General features: G+C 40.8%; 1 protein-coding gene across 1 annotated transcript in view; it reads left to right on the top strand.

Annotated features, from left to right (window-relative positions):
• Window positions 1-6,242: 6,242 nt before the first annotated feature.
• Window positions 6,243-21,795, top strand: part of LOC105697207 (CD151 antigen-like) — a 35,099-nt gene continuing 19,546 nt past the window's right edge. The window contains exons 1-2 of the mRNA XM_023433835.1: window positions 6,243-6,423; window positions 19,086-19,277. Of these exons, the coding sequence (XP_023289603.1) occupies window positions 6,304-6,423; window positions 19,086-19,277 (312 nt within the window). The 5' untranslated portion in view covers window positions 6,243-6,303. The remainder of the gene's footprint in view (window positions 6,424-19,085; window positions 19,278-21,795) is intronic.

The following is a 21,795-nucleotide window of genomic DNA, read 5'->3' as shown; positions in this document are numbered from 1 at the left end:
AAATTGTCCTGACCCTTTCGATTCTCATATCAGAGCCTTCGATAATTATATACTGATCGAAATATGAGAGATCGACGCCATTTTGGTTCTGGTCTGGGCTGAGTTGAAAAATTCTTTTGAAAAATCCAAATTTTCAATGTGTCAGGACAATTCTTAGATGATCAGGAGTGATGTGTCAAAGTTTCGGACAGTTTGGTCTAATCCCCTTAAAAAAAAGTGTTGTATTCGAATCGACTGATTTGAAGGGTGTTTCACTTCACCTTATAGCAATGGGAAAATTAGGTTCGGGGCCGACATACGGTACAGGGACGGCATATAGTAATTTGGAGGAGGCCAGAATCGCGAGCTTCAATTTCCGCGACGCGTTTGCGATACTCGCTCGCAGGAACAGACCAATAACGCCGCTGAATGGGCAGCAAGGTTAATGCGATTGGATGATTGGCTCGATTGATAAATTGGCCGTCACCGTATGGGACATTGGATAAATGAGGATACGTCGGTGGGAACTCGACGCTGCAAATTGACGAGGGGCGACATAACCATTCCGATGTGTCCACCTATGCGGTTTCGAGGGCGCTCCGATAACTACATGGCCCGATAACGAGGACGATATTGACCCCCGTGTCGCGAGATAGTACTTTGCAAATGCACCGGCTAATTAAAACTGACATGGATGGCCGTGATAATGGAACATACCCAGGCATCTTTGAATTTTTCGTCCTCGGAATTCGGAATAAAAATCTTCGATAACATTGCACGTGATAACAGCATATACTTGAGTACCGTCATTACTTCGCCTCGATATTCCCGTTGAAAGTAAAAATAATAACATCGTCTCCTCGGGTATCGTTACATTGTTGGTCCTCGATATGCGATCGGATTAACACTATTTCTCCCAGGATTTTGTGTATACCTATTTCGACTAAAAGGTTTCGATGAGCTGGAGGAAAATGATACCGGTAAATAAATTTAACAATTATTATAAGAAAACTCAAAACATTAATTGAGAGAAAATTATTAAACTTTGAAAATAATTCTAAGGTAAAATTTTAAAATTTCCACCTTTGGTAGAAATAGCGTCGAAAATCTTTCAAGAGATTACACGTGGATTTGTATAGTATCCGCAGTCCTCGACTTACCTTAAAAGAACCGCCGGAAAATATTTAAGAACCCTATCCATTCATTTCTGTAATTATATTTATCTTTGTATGTAAATATTCTTGGGACGAAAGGCGTAGATATTTTTCCACGATATATCCGACGTCGAGGAAAGGAACGACGAGACGCAGGACTTGCAGAGTGGTTTTCGCCAAATTTGAACGGTGAATCACCCGATGTAATCGCGAGCCCTGCTATCTCTCGGTCCCCGGTCGAATGGGCTCCTCCTCTGCAGCTCTGAAAACCAAAACGAAAAAGCAAAAACCTCATGGCACGCTATTCGTCATGGACACCGTGGGCTGCATACGAGGGCGGCTTATACGAGTCTGGTAGCACGTGGGTCGCACGGATTGCGTTACGTAAGTGACGTACGTTTCGTCGAGGTGCTTTTTCTCCCTCTTTCGAACACCAGACTGGTCTATACTTTTTTCATCTTTTTATTATTAAATGTAGCGTTAAAAAATACATGCACATATCAGTCTGATAGCACGTGAGTCGCAAAATACTCGTTACAAAAGTGACGTACGTTTCGTCGAGGTGCTTTTTCTCCCTCTTTCGAACAGCAGACTGATCTATGCCTTTTCCATGTTTTTATTATTAAATATGACGCGATTAGCGTTAAAAAAGACATGCACGTATCAGTCTGATAGCACGTGAGTCGCAAAATACTCGTTACAAAAGTGACGTACGTTTCTTCGAGGTGCTTTTTCTCCCTCTTTCGAACACCAGACTGATCTATACTTTTTTCATCATTTTATTATTAAATATGACGCGATTAGCGTTAAAAAAGACATGCACGTATCAGTCTGATAGCACGTGAGTCGCAAGATACGCGTTACAAAAGTGACGTACGTTTCGTCGAGGTGCTTTTTCTCCCTCTTTCGAACAGCAGACTGATCTATGCCTTTTCCATGTTTTTATTATTAAATATGACGCGATTAGCGTTAAAAAAGACATGCACGTATCAGTCTGATAGCACGTGAGTCGCAAGATACGCGTTACAAAAGGGACGTACGTTTCGTCGAGGTGCTTTTTCTCCCTCTTTCGAACACCAGGCTGGTCTATACTTTTTTCATCTTTTTATTATTAAATGTAGCGTTAAAAAATACATGCACATATCAGTCTGATAGCACGTGTGTCGCAAAATACGCGTTACAAAAGTGACGTACGTTTCGTCATGGTGCTTTTTCTCCCCCTTTCGAACACCAGACTGGTCCATACTTTTTCCATCCTTTTTTGCTTTTACGTTCATTTTTTATTTCCAGAGCTTGAAGTCATTTCTTTTCTTGCGTTTAAGGTCTTCCTTTTGTTTTCTGCTCTTCGCGGTCTCTTCTCGCCTTTTTCGCTCTTACGAAAGCCAACAAGCTGTTTACACCGCTCGTGGCCCTGCCACTTCCGTGATCTATCTTCTCGAAGACTTTCCGATAATGGATATTTTCGACGGGGGTTTCATAATTCAATCCTCTCGGCCCGTTTTAACCCGGTTCAGAGACCGCGGCCATTCCTGCCCACTGAGTCGAAGGAACTTCCGTCGTTTTCGATGTAAATGCGATTTCACCAACGATAGGGTCCTTCCGAAGGATCCGTTTGTTCTTCTGCAAACCTTAAATTAGATAACCTCTCGGTATTAAATGAAAATTATTTTTAAACTATAAAGAGAAAAATCTAGAATAAACTGAACTGAAGGATCTTACCTCGTTTTCGATGTAAATGCGATTTCACCAACGATAGGGTCCTTCCGAAGGATCCGTTTGTTCTTCTGCAAACCTTAAATTAGATATCCTCTCGGTATTGAATGAAAATTATTTTTAAATTATAAAGAGAAAAATCTAGAATAAACTGAACTGAAGGATCTTACCTCGTTTTCGATGTAAATGCGATTTCACCAACGATAGGGTCCTTCCGAAGGATCCGTTTGTTCTTCTGCAAACCTTAAATTAGATATCCTCTCGGTATTGAATGAAAATTATTTTTAAACTNCGCGTTACAAAAGTGACGTACGTTTCGTCGAGGTGCTTTTTCTCCCTCTTTCGAACAGCAGACTGATCTATGCCTTTTCCATGTTTTTATTATTAAATATGACGCGATTAGCGTTAAAAAAGACATGCACGTATCAGTCTGATAGCACGTGAGTCGCAAGATACGCGTTACAAAAGGGACGTACGTTTCGTCGAGGTGCTTTTTCTCCCTCTTTCGAACACCAGGCTGGTCTATACTTTTTTCATCTTTTTATTATTAAATGTAGAGTTAAAAAATACATGCACATATCAGTCTGATAGCACGTGTGTCGCAAAATACGCGTTACAAAAGTGACGTACGTTTCGTCATGGTGCTTTTTCTCCCCCTTTCGAACACCAGACTGGTCCATACTTTTTCCATCCTTTTTTGCTTTTACGTTCATTTTTTATTTCCAGAGCTTGAAGTCATTTCTTTTCTTGCGTTTAAGGTCTTCCTTTTGTTTTCTGCTCTTCGCGGTCTCTTCTCGCCTTTTTCGCTCTTACGAAAGCCAACAAGCTGTTTACACCGCTCGTGGCCCTGCCACTTCCGTGATCTATCTTCTCGAAGACTTTCCGATAATGGATATTTTCGACGGGGGTTTCATAATTCAATCCTCTCGGCCCGTTTTAACCCGGTTCAGAGACCGCGGCCATTCCTGCCCACTGAGTCGAAGGAACTTCCGTCGTTTTCGATGTAAATGCGATTTCACCAACGATAGGGTCCTTCCGACGATCTTCCCGAAGGATCCTCCTGTTCCTCTGCAAACCTTAAATTCAATAACCTCTTGATATTAAAAGAAAATAATTTTAAAATTGAAGAAAAATTGGCGAGGTTCTCATCTCTCTCCTTCCCAGTTTCACTTTTTCGTAGAAGTAAGGTTAGGATCGCCTGAAAGGAATTCAACTCACTTTTAAGCGAATTAAATGAATAATTGGACAACAAGTTTGTTAATTAAATGTGTAAATACGAGTTTCATGAATATTTTTGACGGAACATCCTTTTCCTTGGTTCTGATTTTGTCTCCAGGTGCGAATACGACCTGAAGTCGTTCCTCCACTCCCTCTTTACCTTGAAGACATTCAATCCTTATCCAAGAACTCGCTAAATACCCGTCGAAGCCCTTGAAGGTCCCCAGAAGCTTCCCTCAGCACAATGCTGAAATCCTCCGAGGAATCCTAAATAAATTATCTGCAAAAACCACTCGCCTCCAATTCCGGTCCGCCATTGTTTTATAAATTAACTCTTAATTGATTCAAAAAGTTTCGGGAAGTTCCGAAGCGCCCAATTCTTCCCGCCGCCGCGGACTAATTGAACTGAATTTCCCTCATTGGGACGGAAATTTTATTAAATTCTTCCAGGGCTCGGAATTTCGGGCCATACGTCAAAGAGCGACAATGTATTAAACCGAGCACGCATTCCTTGGCAACTGTGGCGACGCGTTAACGTTGGGCCAAAGCCAACGCCTGTGAGTTCCACTTTGCTCGGTTCCCGTTCTTCGGTTCCCTTTTTCCGGAGAACCTTCGCAACTCGGAGAACCGACCCGCTCTGGAAACTGCATTTTTAGATCCCTCCGAGTTTTCCTTTTACCGTAGACACGGGCGGAGTAGTCCAAATGTACCAATGTAGCCGGATAAGTCCGATAGTTCCACTTTTGTCGCGCCTGCCTTCGGGCGCTTCGTCAGCCGCGCCACCTTTTCAAAATGGCCGCCACATCTGGTATTTACTGAAGACATGTTAACATTATTTCTGACTATTCTCCTTCGTTCCTTGATAAATGGGTAATATAATTAAGGTATTGAAGTGAGTCATGAGGGAACATTCTTTTTTATACATCGTCTTGGCATGTATTTATCGTTATTGAACGTTTATGAGATCATCTTCGGGTACCTCTTTTTAACTTTAGCGCTTCGTCAGCCGCGCCACCTTTTCAAAATGGCCGCCACATCTGGTATTTACTGAAGACATGTTAACATTATTTCTGACTATTCTCCTTCGTTCCTTGATAAATGGGTAATATAATTAAGGTATTGAAGTGAGTCATGAGGGAACATTCTTTTTTATACATCGTCTCGGCATGTATTTATCGTTATTGAACGTTTATGAGATCATCTTCGGGTACCTCTTTTTAACTTTAGCGCTTCGTCAGCCGCGCCACCTTTTCAAAATGGCCGCCACATCCGGTGATTTATTGAAGAAATGTTAACATTACTTTCGACTTTTCTCCTTCATATCGCAAGGAAAAGATAGTAAGATTGAAGTATTGGAGCTTTTCGTGAGGGTTCTTTTCTTTTCTTTTTCTTCTCTGGAATGTATTTGCCATTTTTGAACATACTCAAACGAGCGTTAAAATCAGTTTCGACCCTTTTGCTTTAATTTGTAAGAAGAGGGTTGTAAAACCAAAGTATTGGGGCACGTCGTGAGGTCTTTCTTTTCTATATACATATCTCGTTCCGGTATGTATTTCTCGTTTTTCTTTACCCTCTCTCGACATCTCCGGCGTTCCTTGTGTTTCTTGATTTTCCGCTCTTTATGCGTCTTCCGATACTCGATATCGATACTCGGTCGACTGGCATTACTTTGGCGTCTCGCCAGAGATACGTGAAATAATGCAAAATCTATTCCTGAATGTCTCCGTGGAGTGGAACTCGAGTGGAACTCCTCCAGCTCCAGAAGTAGACGAGTTCGACGCGAATAAAAGTCGGGATTTAAAAATGGAACGCAATCGACTTCCTTTAAGTCGAGCACCTCTGAAGTTGAACACACTCGAGACGGGAGCGTTATCGATTCTCGTTTTTAATTCCTTCGTTTATTTCATTTTCCCCGTTAAATGTCGATCCATGGGGACTGTTAAACATTTTACCGATTTATTTCCCCTCGACTTACTATTTCCTTGAAGTTTTCCAACAATTCTGTGGGAATTCTCGCGTAAAAATGGCGTCCTTTGAAGTGTAGTACACATTTGTCGGGTCTTCACTTCGAAAGCCGCTATCTTTCATTGTTTTACTTTTGAATATACTTGCATTCGAAGGTGCTGAAAGTATTTAAACACTTTTAACGGTGCATCCATTAGAGAATATCCTTTTTCTTCCAGAAACAATGACGAGGTGACGGCCCAGCGTGCATTGTAAAGAACGCGAGAAATCCAAGATGGCGAAGGGCGCCGAAAGATTGCCTGGAACTTCCACCAGAATCCGAACCAGAGATGACGGTTGCTGTTCGGTTAATTTCCTGAAATACGTCCTGCACATTTACAACGTCGTCCTTTTCGTGAGTATCCCTTCGACCTTCATTAAATAATTAATAACTGAATTCTTGCGTCCTGAGATTACACTCCCATCAGAAAACCCAAGAGAAACAATACAGTAAAAAAATATATTCGCTCCTGCAATTGTTATAAATATCCTCGTAGCAACGGTAACAATATTTCAAAAAACGACATTTGCGCTCCTCGTGACAATTGTTTTCTGTTAAAATACCGTATAAAATACTTCCTCGGTATAATTAGTGCGCTGAACTTCTGTAATCTTCTTCCATGAAATCCCCCTTGGTGAAATTCTCATAATAATCTCGTCTGGTTTGGAACGGTAGCGTTGTTCGCTGTATATATTATATATGTACGATAATACATGCTCATACGGTTATATACGTAGAGATGTATTTACTTTCTCTCCGCCTCTCTTCCTTATCTTCAGCCTCTCGATCTTCTCTATTTCCGTTTAATAAATGGCCTCTCTCCAGAAACCACTTCTGCCATCGCGTTCCCCTTTCTTCCTTTTCTGCGTATATACTTTTCTCTCGACCATCCCGTATTCTTCTTGCCTCCCTTTTGGATCCCTTCGTTAGTCGATAAAAGTCGTACAACTTCCTCGAGAAAAATCCTCTTTCACCGTCTACATCGAGCGCTGCGTTTCTTTCTTAACCTCAAATTTCTCTTTCTCGCGAACAAGTATTTTGTGCTTCGCTCGAAAGCATTTTTACTATTATAAACCCTCCCACAGCATTAAACAATTCAGACTAAATTCTTATTCACACCTCTTGACGTCGTCTATTTGCAAAATTTGATGGTGATTTTGTAAATTCCTCCAATTTGCTGGAAAAAAAAAAGAGAAAAAGAAAATTCACCCAAAGCGATTTTATCGCGAACCAACGAATGCTTTGAAATAGTTTTCGCAATTTATTTAATATCTTCAGGACGATTAAAATATTTAGATAAAATTCCAGTTTCCATTTTCTGATCTCGTCTATCGGCAAGATTTATGTGAAATTATTTATTTAAAAGAATACACTGGAAAAAAAAATATTTTCTTCGGAAACGATGGGCTCTCGGGGAAGGCATCATTAACAGTCCACTCTTTTCTCGGAAGGAGGCCCTTTTCCTGGGGAAGGTCTTGATGTTATTGCAGAAGGTGGCACGACCTCATCGCTTATGCGACAACATCACATAAAATGCTAATAAAGTCCCCCTCGTCGACATCATCGCCGTCGTCGTCGTAAAGTGCAAAGTACGCAAAGAAGGGTTCGGGGAGGCAATGTCGAGTTAGATCGTTCAGTTGGTGGATAAAACAGGAAAGAGCAAATGTTGCTACCGGGATGAAGAACAACCTCTGCACCTAATAGCTCAAGATTAAGGTGGGATGAAAGTGCCACCTCAGGAGTTTATGTAACTTTTCTCCGAACTGTGTTTACCGAACCGTGTCAAACTTTACACTGTGAATGTGGAGGCTATAAGGAAGGTCCCGACACCCATGAAATTTCATATTTTACAAACAATTTCTAAAATGCCTATAAATAAATTTAAAGAAATTGAAATCTCACGGGTTTCAGGACTTTCCTTATAGCCTCCATGTTTGCATTGTAAAGTTTCAAACGACTTGGTACCCTCCAATCGGTCAAAAATTCCATAAACGAGACCTCTTTCACGTTATTTTCACATCACCTTAACCCTTTCAGCACTGAGTTGTGAGACATTAAACGTATGCTATGGGCTGACCACATTTTGAATGGTGTGTGAGAACCCATATATGTGTTCATAGCCCATGGTGAACGATTTTGTCGAACGTATATATGAGTTCATAGCGCTGAAAGGGTTAAGGTGGGATGAAAGTGGCGTCTCGGGGCTGAAGCTTTTATGTAACTTTTCTCCGAACTGGATATCATAGAATTGTTTGGAGTTTTGTCACGTTAATATGGAGGCCCTAAGGAAATTTTTCACACTCGTGGAATTCGTCGCCTTAAGGTGAAGTGAAACACGTCGAGGAACTTGATCGACGTCGATAAAGAAGATTTTTCTAAATGCCTACATTGCCGACGTTCGTTTTTATATTGACAGCTGTGTCGAATTATATTGGATATTGTACCAAATGGCATACTCCACCTGTCGTTTTCGTACAATAAATATCAAGAAATCGAAGTAAAACTCCAGAAATCCTCTGGATTCATGCTTTCTGGGGCCCTAATTGACTGCGGATGGACCCTCTGCGCCATCTGTGATTTCCAGGTTAATTAAATTTTCACGCCAAAACCTCGTATTCCCATCGTTTTAGCATAGAAGCGCATACAACACTTTTTTTGCCTTTATCCCGTTCAAATGTGAGTTTATCGACTATCAAAGTGTTCTAAATTGTCGTAAAATTGTTCTGACCCTTTCGATTCTCATATCAGAGCCTTCGATAATTATATACTGATCGAAATATGAGAGATCGACGCCATTTTGGTTCTGGTCTGGACGGAGTAAAAAAATTTTTTTGAAAAATCCAAATTTTAATGTGAGGACAATTCTTAGATGATCAGGAGTGATGTGTCAAAGTTTTGGACAGTTTGGTCTAATACCCTTGAAAAAAAGTGTTGTATTCGAATCGACTGATTTGAAGGATGTTTCACTTCACCTTAACGGCGTTCACCACCAAGTGGGGACGATAACTTCCACCGCTAGATGGCATTAGCATCGAATTCGGTGGGAGGTAACCAAAACGTACTCTCTCGCTCGGATGAGGGAGACGCGACGCATAATGGGCAGTGTTTAGCAACGGGCGAAAAATGTGTGTGTATTTTGCACGTATACAACTCACACAACGGCTAGACGCCTCTGGACTAGGCGCCGAAACGTGTGTGACCCACGGCCGCACGCACACGCAAGTTGGACGCTCTGCCTAGAGTCGGCAACGGTTGCTAAGGAATGCCCAAATTCCGCGCGAGAAACTTGAAAATCCTGAAAAAGGTGCTCCACGGGGACAACAATTTTGAGCGTATTTCTCAACCGATCGAGCTCAACGAGTGCTCGTTTTAAAGATAAAATGTTGACGTGTGTTTATATGGGAGCGATTTTCGATCGAGCACCTCCTTCCTAGGTAAAAGGGCATTGAAATTATGTCGTTGCACTTTTTTATATGATAATGACCACTTATCGAAAATCGCTCCCATATAAACACAGGTCAACGTTTCATCTTCGATATGAGCACTCGTTAAGCTCGATCGGTTTAAAAATACGTTCGGAATCGTTGCCCCCGTGAGGCCCTGCAAAATCGCTGGAGTGGTGAGCGCCCTTAAGGTGGTATGATAGTGACATCTTAAGGGTCCATCGTTTATGAAAGAATTAACGAGCTCTTCCATTAGTCATCATACCCGACTGTCACCATTATGAAACGCCGGCTAAAAATCCAGGTTTACATACCAATTGCAGTGCTCGGTACCATATGCTTCGGTAATGCAGCAATGGCAGGACAATAATGCGGCATTATGCCGAGTCTGCGGACGCTTCCACCAAACAATGCGACATACGATGCTGGTTTGCGTCTCCGCATGCCTACGTAACCGCAGTCGCATATGCGTGCCTTTAACGCTGCCCATAATGTCGCCTGCATCTGTCCGAGTGCAGCTGCAATCAGAATCAACGCATCTCCTCCACCCACACGATTTTTCGCTTCGTCCCCTTCGTCCTTGAAAGAGTCCTGGTCCAATAAATATCCAAGATGGAACATTCATCTCGAGGAAAAATCATCCCAAAGAAAATTGATTTTTAGGAACATTCATTTCGAAGAGAAATTCATTTCAATGATAATTCATCTAGCGGAAAATATTTATCGAAGAAAATTCATCTCGAGGAAAACTTATCTTGAAGAAAATTCATCTGGAGGAAAGTTCATCTTGAGAAGAATTCATCTCGAAGAGAATTTATATCCATGAAAATTTATCGACGCCCGGAATGAAAACCTCGCCTGAAAAATCCTCGTTCTCATTAATATTTCATGCAGTCGAGCTGGGTAGCATTTGAAACTCGATTCAATGAATCCTATGCAACGGTGTCATCCCTCGTTGTCGGTAGACAAATTTGTTTCGGCATAATCTTTGCCTTTTTCAACCCGTCGACACGGCGAGGATGATAAAGGCCCCTTAGGTGGGCGATATTAATATTTAATAGATGCAACGTCGCCTATCATTTCTTACGACTTACACCAACAAGAAGAGAGGAATTCATCGACTCGTCCAGAAAATCCTAACAAAATGTTAAAATCGGAATATAAAGTGTAACTGCCCTCTATAAATTATCGCAACCGAAGAAACACATTATAAATAGAATACACTGTATCTTAACAAAAAATCCTTAATAACGTTTCATAAATTTTCTAGTATAAGTAATGCTTATTATCGGGCGAAGAATATTAAATTCAAAATTTCTCGTTCTCATCAGTAAACATTGTTGACAATTAATAATGGAATTATTTTTAAACGAATTTTATACGCGTATACTTTACTTCGCGTCACTTTTAATTTATTAATAAACGAAAAATATAGGGATATTAGACGTGGAATGAAAGGATATTGGAACGTGTTTTCGTGCAGTACACTTTATGCGGTAAGAATTAACAATTACCTAGTACTTTTAAATGCACGTACTGCGTCGAGTTTTCCTAGTGCCAGAGGGAATTAACAAGGGCGAAATTTTCCAAGACTTTCCCGGAAGTAAAAGGTGGAAGGAGTTGACTCCTCTTTGCGTACTCGAAGTACTCCCAAAGGACACTCACAGTGCCGGAACGCCAGACACATTACTCGGAATATAATCCCGAAGGACGAAGCAGCGTTCCTGGAGGATCTGCACCAAGGATGAGGCGCCGAGAGAATATACATAATTATTCTAATTTCACAGAGCAAACAACGTGGCGAGCTGGGATCTCTCTATGAGGATTTACATGCCATATCCACGACTTCCGGACTCGAAAGGAATAAACAACTCGACCCAAAATTCGAATTTCGGTAACACCTCGAAAACCTGGTCCTGAAAAAATAAAAGGGATTGAAGAAACATCCGAATTACACCCTTTTTTAAATTATTTTACATAGCATTTTATAACATTCCATCATGCCACCCCGTTGAAAAGAACACTCATTTGATAACGTTTTTATGCAAGTGATGAAGACCCCTTAAGGACTTGAAAAAAAAAATAAAAGGATGAGAAAAGGTTAAAGAAGGTTTCGAATTACTTACACGACGACATCATTGAGCGTAGATCATGTACTAAGAGTCTTAACCTGGAAATAATGAGTATTTCGATTATACCAATTTCTAATCTCATTACGTGTATGTATGAAGATTAATCAAAATTTACAGTTTCAAGAAGAGTTATTTTTAGTAGTTTCCTGCACGTCCCCCGACGCCAGCCGACTAATTTCTATCGCCATGGGGGGTCCGGGCTCTCGGAGCGCCAGAATCTCTAATCTACAATCTACATCCTAATTAGAAGGTCCTAAAGAGCTCATTTCCATCCGAGCACATCTCGTCGACTACATAACTCCCTCTAACTAACGGGGACCGTGCAAACTCCTGCAAGAAAAATGCTTTTAGAGATGATCTGCGACGATTTAGGTTAGGTTAGGTTAGGTTAGGTTAGGTTAGGTTAGGTTAGGTTCACTTGGAATGAAGATATCCTGGTGAAATAATAATACGCAGAAAAAGAATTCACAGTCGTAAAAAGAAATGACATGTGCACTTGACAAACACTCGAAAATGAGCCGGCAACAATCTTGTTATACCGACAACATAGAAACAATTACTTTACCTGGGCAACTTAAATTCTATTCACAATTGCAATATTCTTTTCCAGCAGCAAAAAATTATATATCGCTCGTTAATTTGAATAGGGACAACAGTATTTTGTTGGCTGTTGGAAGAAATTCATTTGCAAATTTGGCAAGGATTTTTTCTTAAGAAAACTTTCCTATGGTTACTTGTAAGATTTTATGTAATTATATATATGCAAGTAGTTTTATTTTGATTATTTCTGCAGCAAGAGCAAAACTTTATCGAACCTGGTCCCTCGAAAATCCGGAAAGTCCTGAAAGTCCCGAAAATCCTGAAAATCCTGAAATCCAGATAAGGTACTCACGTCCACCCACGCCATGGCGGAAACCGAGAAAATAAGGAGGATGAAGCTTGTTCCGCGTCATCGCCGTAGCGATCCCCCATGGGGAAAGATGCCCCACCTGGGAAATAAAATCCTGGAGACGGGACCGCCCCATTTCTTTTGGAAAAATGGTCCCTGAAAGTGTCGGAATCATGCCCGGGAAAATGGCGTCCCTTGTCGTATCAAAAGTCCCTTGCGAGTCTCACCGAAAAAAGAATCTCTCCACCCATGTAGCTAGAAGAAAAAAGAAAAATCATTTAACCAAAGGAATATTTATTTGAACAGTACCCATGAAATATTTCGTTAATTATGAATATAATTATTTCACTCAAATGACCTCGTATAAATTGGATGCCACGTTTCTTTGGAATGATGACCATTTAACTTTATTTCAGCGAAATAATAATCCTTTGAATTAACAAAATACTTCTTTGGTACTACTTCAAAATGAGAATTCCTCCTCAGTGTAGGATACGTCATGAGTTCATAATAATCTGTTCACCCTGACGTTCTTAAAAAATTACAAAAAAAAAAAACACGTTTTATAACCCAGGCCACGAAATCAGTTTAATATCCTCTCCGTATGTAAATGAAGTACTCCGAAATATCTCTTAATCCCAAGTTGTGGGCGGGAAAGGAAGAACTCGAAGAGACGTAGCCATGGCGATCCCCCGTGGGACACGACGTCTCACCTGGAGAAAAAAATCCATATAAAAATAAAACCCATATAAATATAAAATCCATGTAAAAATAAGATTCGTGAAAGAAATGAATTCCATATAAAAAAACCCTATATATGTGTTTGTTCATATTTTGATCCAGGTAAAAATAAAACCCATATAAATATAAATTCCATTATCCTTTCAAAACGACCAAGAAACACATTTTATAGCCCAACCACGAAATCGGTTTAATATCTTCTCCATATGTAAATGAATCTCNGAAGTCATCGTCCCCACTTGGTGGTGAACGCCGTTAATCCCAAGTTGTGGGCGGAAAAGGAAGACCCAGAAGAGACGTGGCCGTGGAGGCCCCTCGGGGTGCGGTGGGAAAAGCGCCTCACCTGGGAAATAAAGTCCTCGGGGCTCGACGGCCCCTCTTTATGGGCATTCCACGAAGACATCGAAATCACGGGGCGTTTTTCACGGCCGACATATCCCACCAGGGGAGACGACGTCGTTCGTATGCGTGTCCGGGTCTTTTTGCCCCTCTCTTCCGGGGCTCTTCGGTCACAAGGGCGGAAAAGAGCTTTGCGCGGAAAAAGTGGCTGGCCGCCTTTGAGTCCTCTCTTCCGCGACGTCGCAGGCCGGATAAACGTGCACTTCCGGTTCCCCGGAAGCGGAAGTAATTTCACTCGGCCAGGGGAGCAAGATACCGGGAGTTCGTAAGCTCGGCTAGGGACGAGATGCCTCTTTCCTCCAGGATAGAGGACTGCCTTTACCTTGACGATCCTGGGCCTTCTCTCCCCCTTGGACCCTGAAAATCACCTGTTTGCAAAATATCCCCCTTCTTAAGGTGAAGTGAAACATCCTTCAAATCAGTCGATTCGAATACAACTTTCTCGTTCTCATCAGTAAACATTGTTGACAATTANAGACCAGAACCAAAATGGCGTCGATCTCTCATATTTCGATCAGTATATAATTATCGAAGGCTCTGATATGAGAATCGAAAGGGTCAGGACAATTTTACGACAATTTAGAACACTCTGGTAATCGATAAACTCGCATTTGAACAGGATAAGGGAAAACAAAGTGTTGTATGCGCTTCTATGCTAAAACGATGGTAATACGAGGTCTCGGAGTGAAAATGTAATTGACCTGGAAATCACAGATGGCGCAGGGGGTCCCTCTGCAGTCAATTAGGGCCCCAGAAAGCATGAATCCAGGGGATTTCTGGAGTTTTGTTTCGATTTCTTTATAATTATTGTACGAAAACGACAGGTGGAGTATGCCATTTGGTACAATACACAATATAATTCGACCCAGCTGTCAATATAAAAACGAACGTCGGCAACGTAGGCATTTAGAAAAATCTTTTTCATCGACGTCGATCAAGTTCCTCAACGTGTTTCACTTCACCTTAAGATAGTAACCTACGATGACTTGGAATTAATCCTTATTAATAAATGAAACTGTTTAGCATGTTACTTTTCACTCCTTCATGTCATATTACTAGATAGTTGAGATTAATGCTCCGCCATTTTGATATTTCATATCTTCCTTTCGCTCCGGTTGGCGTTAAACACTCCTTTGAATGTCCCTGAATGCAAGGAACGGTTCCATGTCCTACAATAAATGTGCCCCGCAAACTGTAAGTAAAAAAAGGATCGTAGATTACCCTAAATAATCATACAATTATCGTACCTAAAATCTGATTGTCATGGAAAAATATCCGAAATTATCAAAAATTTCTCATATAATTCTCATGCCTATAGTGACAATTGTATATCAAACATATTTATCATACCGTAAATTGTAATTATATTTCGAATCTAATCATATCAAAATATCCTAAAATACCGTAAATTATCCTAAAACATCATATAATTGTCATATAACAATTTTTAGGAAATCTCTAAGAGAGTGTCCTACTCATTTTATTTTCCTTTTTCAAATCTTCCCGCGTTTTATCTCTGATCTTCGAATATTCCCGGGCACAGGAACTGTTCCATGTCCTGCAAGAACCGTTCCCCAAGTACCGGGGCACATTCCCGACTTCCGGACCTAAAACATATAATTCTCATATAACAATTTTTAGGAAATCTCTAAGAGAGTGTCCTGCTCATTTAATTTTCCGTTTTCAAAAATCTTCCCGCGTTTCATATCTCATCTTCGAATATTCCCGGGCACAGGAACTGTTCCATGTCCTGCAAGAACCGTTCCCCAAGTACCAGGGCACATTCCCGACTTCCGGACCTAAAACATATAATTGTCATATAACAATTTTTAGGAAATCTCTAAGAGAGGGTCCTGCTCATTTAATTTTCCTTTTTCAAATCTTCCCGCGTTTCATATCTGATCTTCGAATATTCCCAGGCACAGGAACTGTTCCATGTCCTGCAAGAACCGTTCCCCAAGTACCGGGGCACATTCCCGACTTCCGGATCGAGCTCCTCTTCGTCCGCGAGATCTCCTCATAAACTTCGAAGCTCTGCAGCCTTGAAATTAGCATGCGTGCTCCGGTCGTCGTTCGGTGCACCAGCTGGCACGTACTTTGCCAACAATCTCGACCAGCCGGTGCAATCCCCGCAAATGAGTGTACGTACATCCGTGTGTACGTACGCATGCTCATACCAGGTCGAGTGTTCACCACCGACGCACGTCGCACTCCACATCATGCTTGTATGGATGGCGAAAATGCACCGAGAGGAACAGAGCTGATAAACTGAAGAATTTGACAATGTTTAGGTGATATGAAAGAGTCAGCCTATATATATATATATATGTTACAGCGAAACACCGAAATCTGGAGAATGTCGACTTTCACCGGTGAATGTCAACATTCACATAGTCGCTTAGTGTATGTCCGAAAAATTTGCTAAATACCCTTATTTCTGACTTACACCGGTAAATGTTGACATTCACCGGTGTGTGATTGTCGACATACACTGGAGAGGGTCCGAATGTACAACAATGTAATGAAATATTCGATCTTTCTCCGACGTATTTGGTATCTGTTGACATTCACCGGTGAAAGTCGACATTCTCCAATTTCGGTCATTCACGGTAACATATATATATCTGAGAAGTCAAATCGTTGGGGAAATTATTCTCCGAATTGGGTGTACCGATTCGTTTGAAATTCTACCACGTGAATATGGAGGCCCTAAAGTAGGTCCTGAGACTGAGGAAATTTCAGATTTCATAAAAAAAATATTTTTTTTATCGTGAACGAGAACCAACATGGCGCCGTCCGGGCGCGTTTTCGCTGTTTTACGCTCCTTGGAGGCTTAGAATCGAAAATGAAGAGTTTCAGGTCCTAGAAACAGTTTAGAATACCGTATAAATGGAATGTTACAGAATCGGAGGGGAAAATATGGAAAATACTTTCACAAATTGCAAGAGCTTGTCTCCTGGCTAACGCGTGTTTTTAGAGGAAACATTTAGTTGCAGCTAGATGTCACAGATGGCGACGCTGGTCCTAGACAGACGTTAGAATAATGAATTCACGGGATTTCGACAGTTTTACGTCGATCTCTTCGTCATTAATTTACTGAAATGACATATGGAACCCTTCAGTTCGTATAATTATCAAATATGTATTCCAAATCACGAAAAAAAAAACACCGTTGGGCATGTAAAATCCACTAATGTTAACATTAAATGAAGCGAAATTTGACTCTATAAGTAGACAAAATGTTCGTTATTTATTACTTGCAAACTATAGTTAAAACACAACTGTTCATTTAAATTGCGAAAAGTGAAGAAACATAGTTGTAACTGTTACAGTGCGCTGTATTTCAGAAAATAGGTTGACCTTCTTGTAAAATTGACTTGGGTTCTTTTTGCAGATTGAGAACTAGTTGAACAACAGTTTATTTATTATTATTAAGAGTCCAAACAGAAAAATCCGATTTGCTATGATATCCGTGGCGAAGAGGCGAATAAAAGTCGGGAATTAAGGTGAAGTGAAACATCCTTCAAATCCGTTGATTCGAATACAACACTTTTTTTTAAGGGTATTAGACCAAACTGTTCGAAACTTTGACACATCACTCCTGATCATCTAAGAATTGTCCTGACACATTGAAAATTTGGATTTTTCAAAAAAATTTTTTAACTCAGTCCAGACCAGAACCAAAATGGCGTCGAGCTCTCATATGTCGATCGATATACAATTATCGAAGGCTCTGATATGAGAATCGAAAGGGTCAGGACAATTTTACGACAATTTAGAACACTCTGGTAATCGATAAACTCGCATTTGAATGGGATAAAGGCAAAAAAAGTGTTGTATGCGCTTCTTTGCTAAAACGATGGGAATACGAGGTGTTGGAGTGAAAATTTAATTGACCTGGAAATCACAGATGGCGCAAGGGGTCCCTCCGCAGTCAATTAGGGCCCCAGAAGGCATGAATCCAGAGGATTTCTGGAGTTTTACTTCGATTTCTTTATAATTATTGTACGGAAACGACAGGTGGAATATGCCATTTGGTACAATACCCAATATAATTCGACCCAGCTGTCGATATAAAAACGAACGTCGGCAACGTAGGCATTTAGAAAAATCTTCTTTATCGACGTTGATCAAGTTTCTCGACGTGTTTCACTTCACCTTAAGAGCTTCCACGGTCCTGCAAAAATGGCCGCCGTTAGAGAAGAAAGTATTCCCTCGGGTTTATGAATATCTCCACGGTTGCATGCAGTGAACTGCAACGAGTTTCCTGGTGTGTAGGTGTTACCAGAGTGTGAGATGCAAAATTGTCGAGAAAGTGTGCGTCCAGGTTGAATGGGACTCTCGTAGGGACGGGCAATGGAGATCGAAAGATCGGAAGATCGGGGAACGAGTCTGCCGAGGGACCGGGTCGTAAAAGCTAATAACTTCATCTGCATCTCCTGCAAGAGAGAAAGGATTAAATCCGAGGATCCGAGAGCGAAAAAAAATATACACCTGCAAATGAAAATACCGGAATTTTCCACGCTCCGTGTTGGTACAGATATAAATGTCCCGATGAGGAGTGGCGGCCATCTTGGAAAGAACCTAATGTCTACTAATAAAAGGAACTCGATAATAAAAGGAACTCTTCGCTCGAACTACGTAAAATATTTATGAAAATATTTCCTGCCGCACCCTTTTGCTGCACCGAGAAAAAGAAATTTATTGAACCAGAGAGATATGCATATCAAAATGTTTATCCAACTTCTCCAGAATGGGTGCACCGAATAGTTTTCAACTTTAACGCGTCATTATGAAAATCTTGAAAGTCAGAAAGTGTCATGCTTCGAAAAAAAAGAAATGTATTTATCCCGAACAAGAACTAAAAAATAATATGTTTTTTCGAGCAATGACATTTTCCCAGTCCATGGCTTTCATTATGGCCTCCATAATCAAATGTTAAGTTTCGAATTATTCGTCGCACTCCTTTTGGAGGAAATTATTTATAAACGTTTTAACACATCGATATACAGAGAATGATCCTATCATATCACCTTAATACTCTTGTATACTAGATATATAACGTGTACCAAAAATTTCATTTGAGAATATGAAACGTAGGGTACTATGTCTACAATTTTTATGACATTACAATAATTTTTTAACAGGGCATGTAACAACAGATTTAGAGTGGAGGACAAAGTGAACCCAGAAAATTGATATCACGCATATGTGCCCATAATTATGAAAGTGGTCTAAGTCAAAATTAAAAAAGAAATGAGTTTATCAGTTATTTCACGCCATATTATTTCAAACGAAATTAATTCAATGTAATTTCCAAACAAAAAATATATGACTTAGACCACTTTCATAATTATGGGCACATATGAACCGTCGGTGTCGTGTGTTATCACATTGTATATCTGTTCCCAGCTCTCCGGCATAGTTGTGGGCGGCATCGGAATCTGGACGGTAGTGGCGAAGCATAATTACATATCACTTATGGCGACATACACCTACCCGATACTGGCGTATGCACTCATCGTTGCTGGCGGGTTGGCAGTGATTGGCAGCTTCCTGGGATGTGGTGGAGTCACCACCGAAAATCGATGTGTCCTCCTTGTGGTGAGTGCCTCCATTTCCGAAGACCTCTACCTTACCTCCTTGCACCTTCCTTCATTTTTTCTGATCAAGCGCTGCGAGCGCCTCCTGAACAAAAATTTTGAATTAAAAAGCGTTATTAAGAAGCTAGCGTGTTTCCTACTCTCTATCGCATTAAAAACATTACCTTCTATACATCGTTTCGCTTTGCGTACCTTAAGGTGAAGTGAAACACCCTTCAAATCAGTCGATTCGAATACAACACGTTTTTTTAAGGGTATTAGACCAAACTGTCCGAAACTTTGACACAGCACTCCTGATCATCTAAGAATTGTCCTGACACATTCAAAATTTGGATTTTTCAAACAAATTTTTTAACTCAGTCTAGACCAGAACCAAAATGGCGTCGAGCTCTCATATTTCGATCGATATACAATTAGCGAAGGCTCTGATATGAGAATCGAAAGGGTCAGGACAATTTTACGACAATTTAGAACACTCTGATAATTGATAAACTCGCATTTGAACGGCATAAAGGCAAAAAAAGTGTTGTATGCGCTTCTTTGCTAAAACGATGGTAATACGAGGTCTCGGAGTGAAAATGTAATTGACCTGGAAATCACAGATGGCGCAGGGGGTCCCTCTGCAGTCAATTAGGGCCCCAGAAAGCATGAATCCAGAGGATTTCTAGAGTTTTACTTCGATTTCTTTATAATTATTGTACGAAAACGACAGGCGGAGTATGCCATTTGGTACAATACCCAATATAATTCGGTATAGCTGTCGATATAAAACGAACGTCGGCAACGTAGGCATTTAGAAAAATCTTTATCGACGTTGATCAAGTTCCTCGACGTGTTTCACTTCACCTTAAAAACATTACATTCTATACATCGTTTCGCTTTGCGTACCTTAATTGCCTAAATTAAAAGCATTTCGAGTAATTAACGTCGATAGGAAATGTTTCGATTACGTAGAATTGAAGTTCCCTGGTTTACCGCAAGCGGCGCTCGCGTCGTTGGATCAGCGATAATCTGAGATCCTGGGTCTCGATTCTGGGGCTACTTTCTGTGAAATCGATCATTGGCGTTATGTCTCCTTATACTACTTCATGGCTTGGACGTTGTTGGGCAGTCGGGCACGGCACTTTGGATTTCACAAAGCCACCAACTTACAAAGTGGCGGGCCTTTCGGAGGCGGCTCGTTAGTTCGCAAGCCGGAGATGGAAGAGGCCCATGCACCTCTAGCTAGACGTATGTGTACCTAGACCGCCCTAATGACACGCTACCTTTCAGAGCCCTGCCAAGCTCTCGCGGATGTCCATCCCACGTCCAAAGGCTGTGTACAAAGCGCACCACCAGACGCGAAACTCGAGCTTCGGGCTCGAAATATAGTTCTTGGACGTTGCTACGCAAACGTGGTCGCGCAAAAGTTGCAAGTACTTTCTAGGATCTCTTTAAAAGTGATGGGAATCTTCATTCGCGTTGCAGTCCCCGTAACCTTAAGGTGAGCGAAACACGTCGAGGAACTTGATCAACGTCGATAAAGAAGATTTTTCTAAATGCCTACGTTGACGACGTTCGATTTTATATTGACAAGTGGGTCGAATTATATTGTGTATTGTACCAAATGGCATATTCCACCTGTCGTTTTCGTACAATAATTATAAAGAAATCGAAGTAAAACTCCAGAAATCCTCTGGATTCGTGCCTTCTGGGGCCCTAATTGACTGTGGAGGGACCCCCTGCGCCATCTGTGATTTCCAGATCAATTAAATTTTCACTCCGAGACCTCGTATTACCATCGTTTTAGCAAAGAAGCGCATACAATACTTTTTTTGTCTTTATCCCGTTCAAATGCGAGTTTATCGATTACCAGAGTGTTCTAAATTGTCGTAAAATTGTCCTGACCCTTTCGATTCTCATTACAGAGCCTTCAATAATTGTATACTGATCAAAATATGAGAGATCGACGCCATTTTGTTTCTGGTCTGGGCTGAGTTAAAAAATTCTTTTGAAAAATCCAAATTTTCAATGTGTCAGGACAATTCTTAGATGATCAGGAGTGATGTGTCAAAGTTTCGGACAGTTTGGTCTAATACCTTTAAAAAAAAGTGTTGTATTCGAATCGACTGATTTGAAGGATGTTTCACTTCACGTTAAGGTGAAGCGAAACACGTCGAGAAATTTGATCGATGTCGGTGAAAGAGATTCTTCCAAATACCTACGTTGCCGACGTTGGTATTTATGTCGACAGCCGTGTCGAATGATATTGGGCATTGTACTAAATAGCACACTCCTTATGTCGTTTTCGTGCAACAATTGTAAAGAAATCGAAGTAGAGCACCAGAAACACCCTGGATTCGTGGTTTTTGACGCCCTAATTACGCCATCTGTGATTTCAGTGCCAAGTTTCCTCTCCGTGACCTTTTTGTTCATAATCTATATTTTGAAAAAGTATTATAAATATTTTGACGTTTCATACATGTGGAGTAACCCTTTCATATCACCTTAATCTATCGAGTAGCTCCAAAAGCCATAAG

Source organism: Orussus abietinus, unplaced genomic scaffold (genome assembly GCF_000612105.2).
Source record: "Orussus abietinus isolate OABI.00-Male unplaced genomic scaffold, Oabi_2.0 scaffold461, whole genome shotgun sequence".
Taxonomy (NCBI): Eukaryota; Metazoa; Arthropoda; class Insecta; order Hymenoptera; family Orussidae; genus Orussus; species Orussus abietinus.
This window is presented reverse-complemented; position numbering and strand designations above follow the sequence as displayed.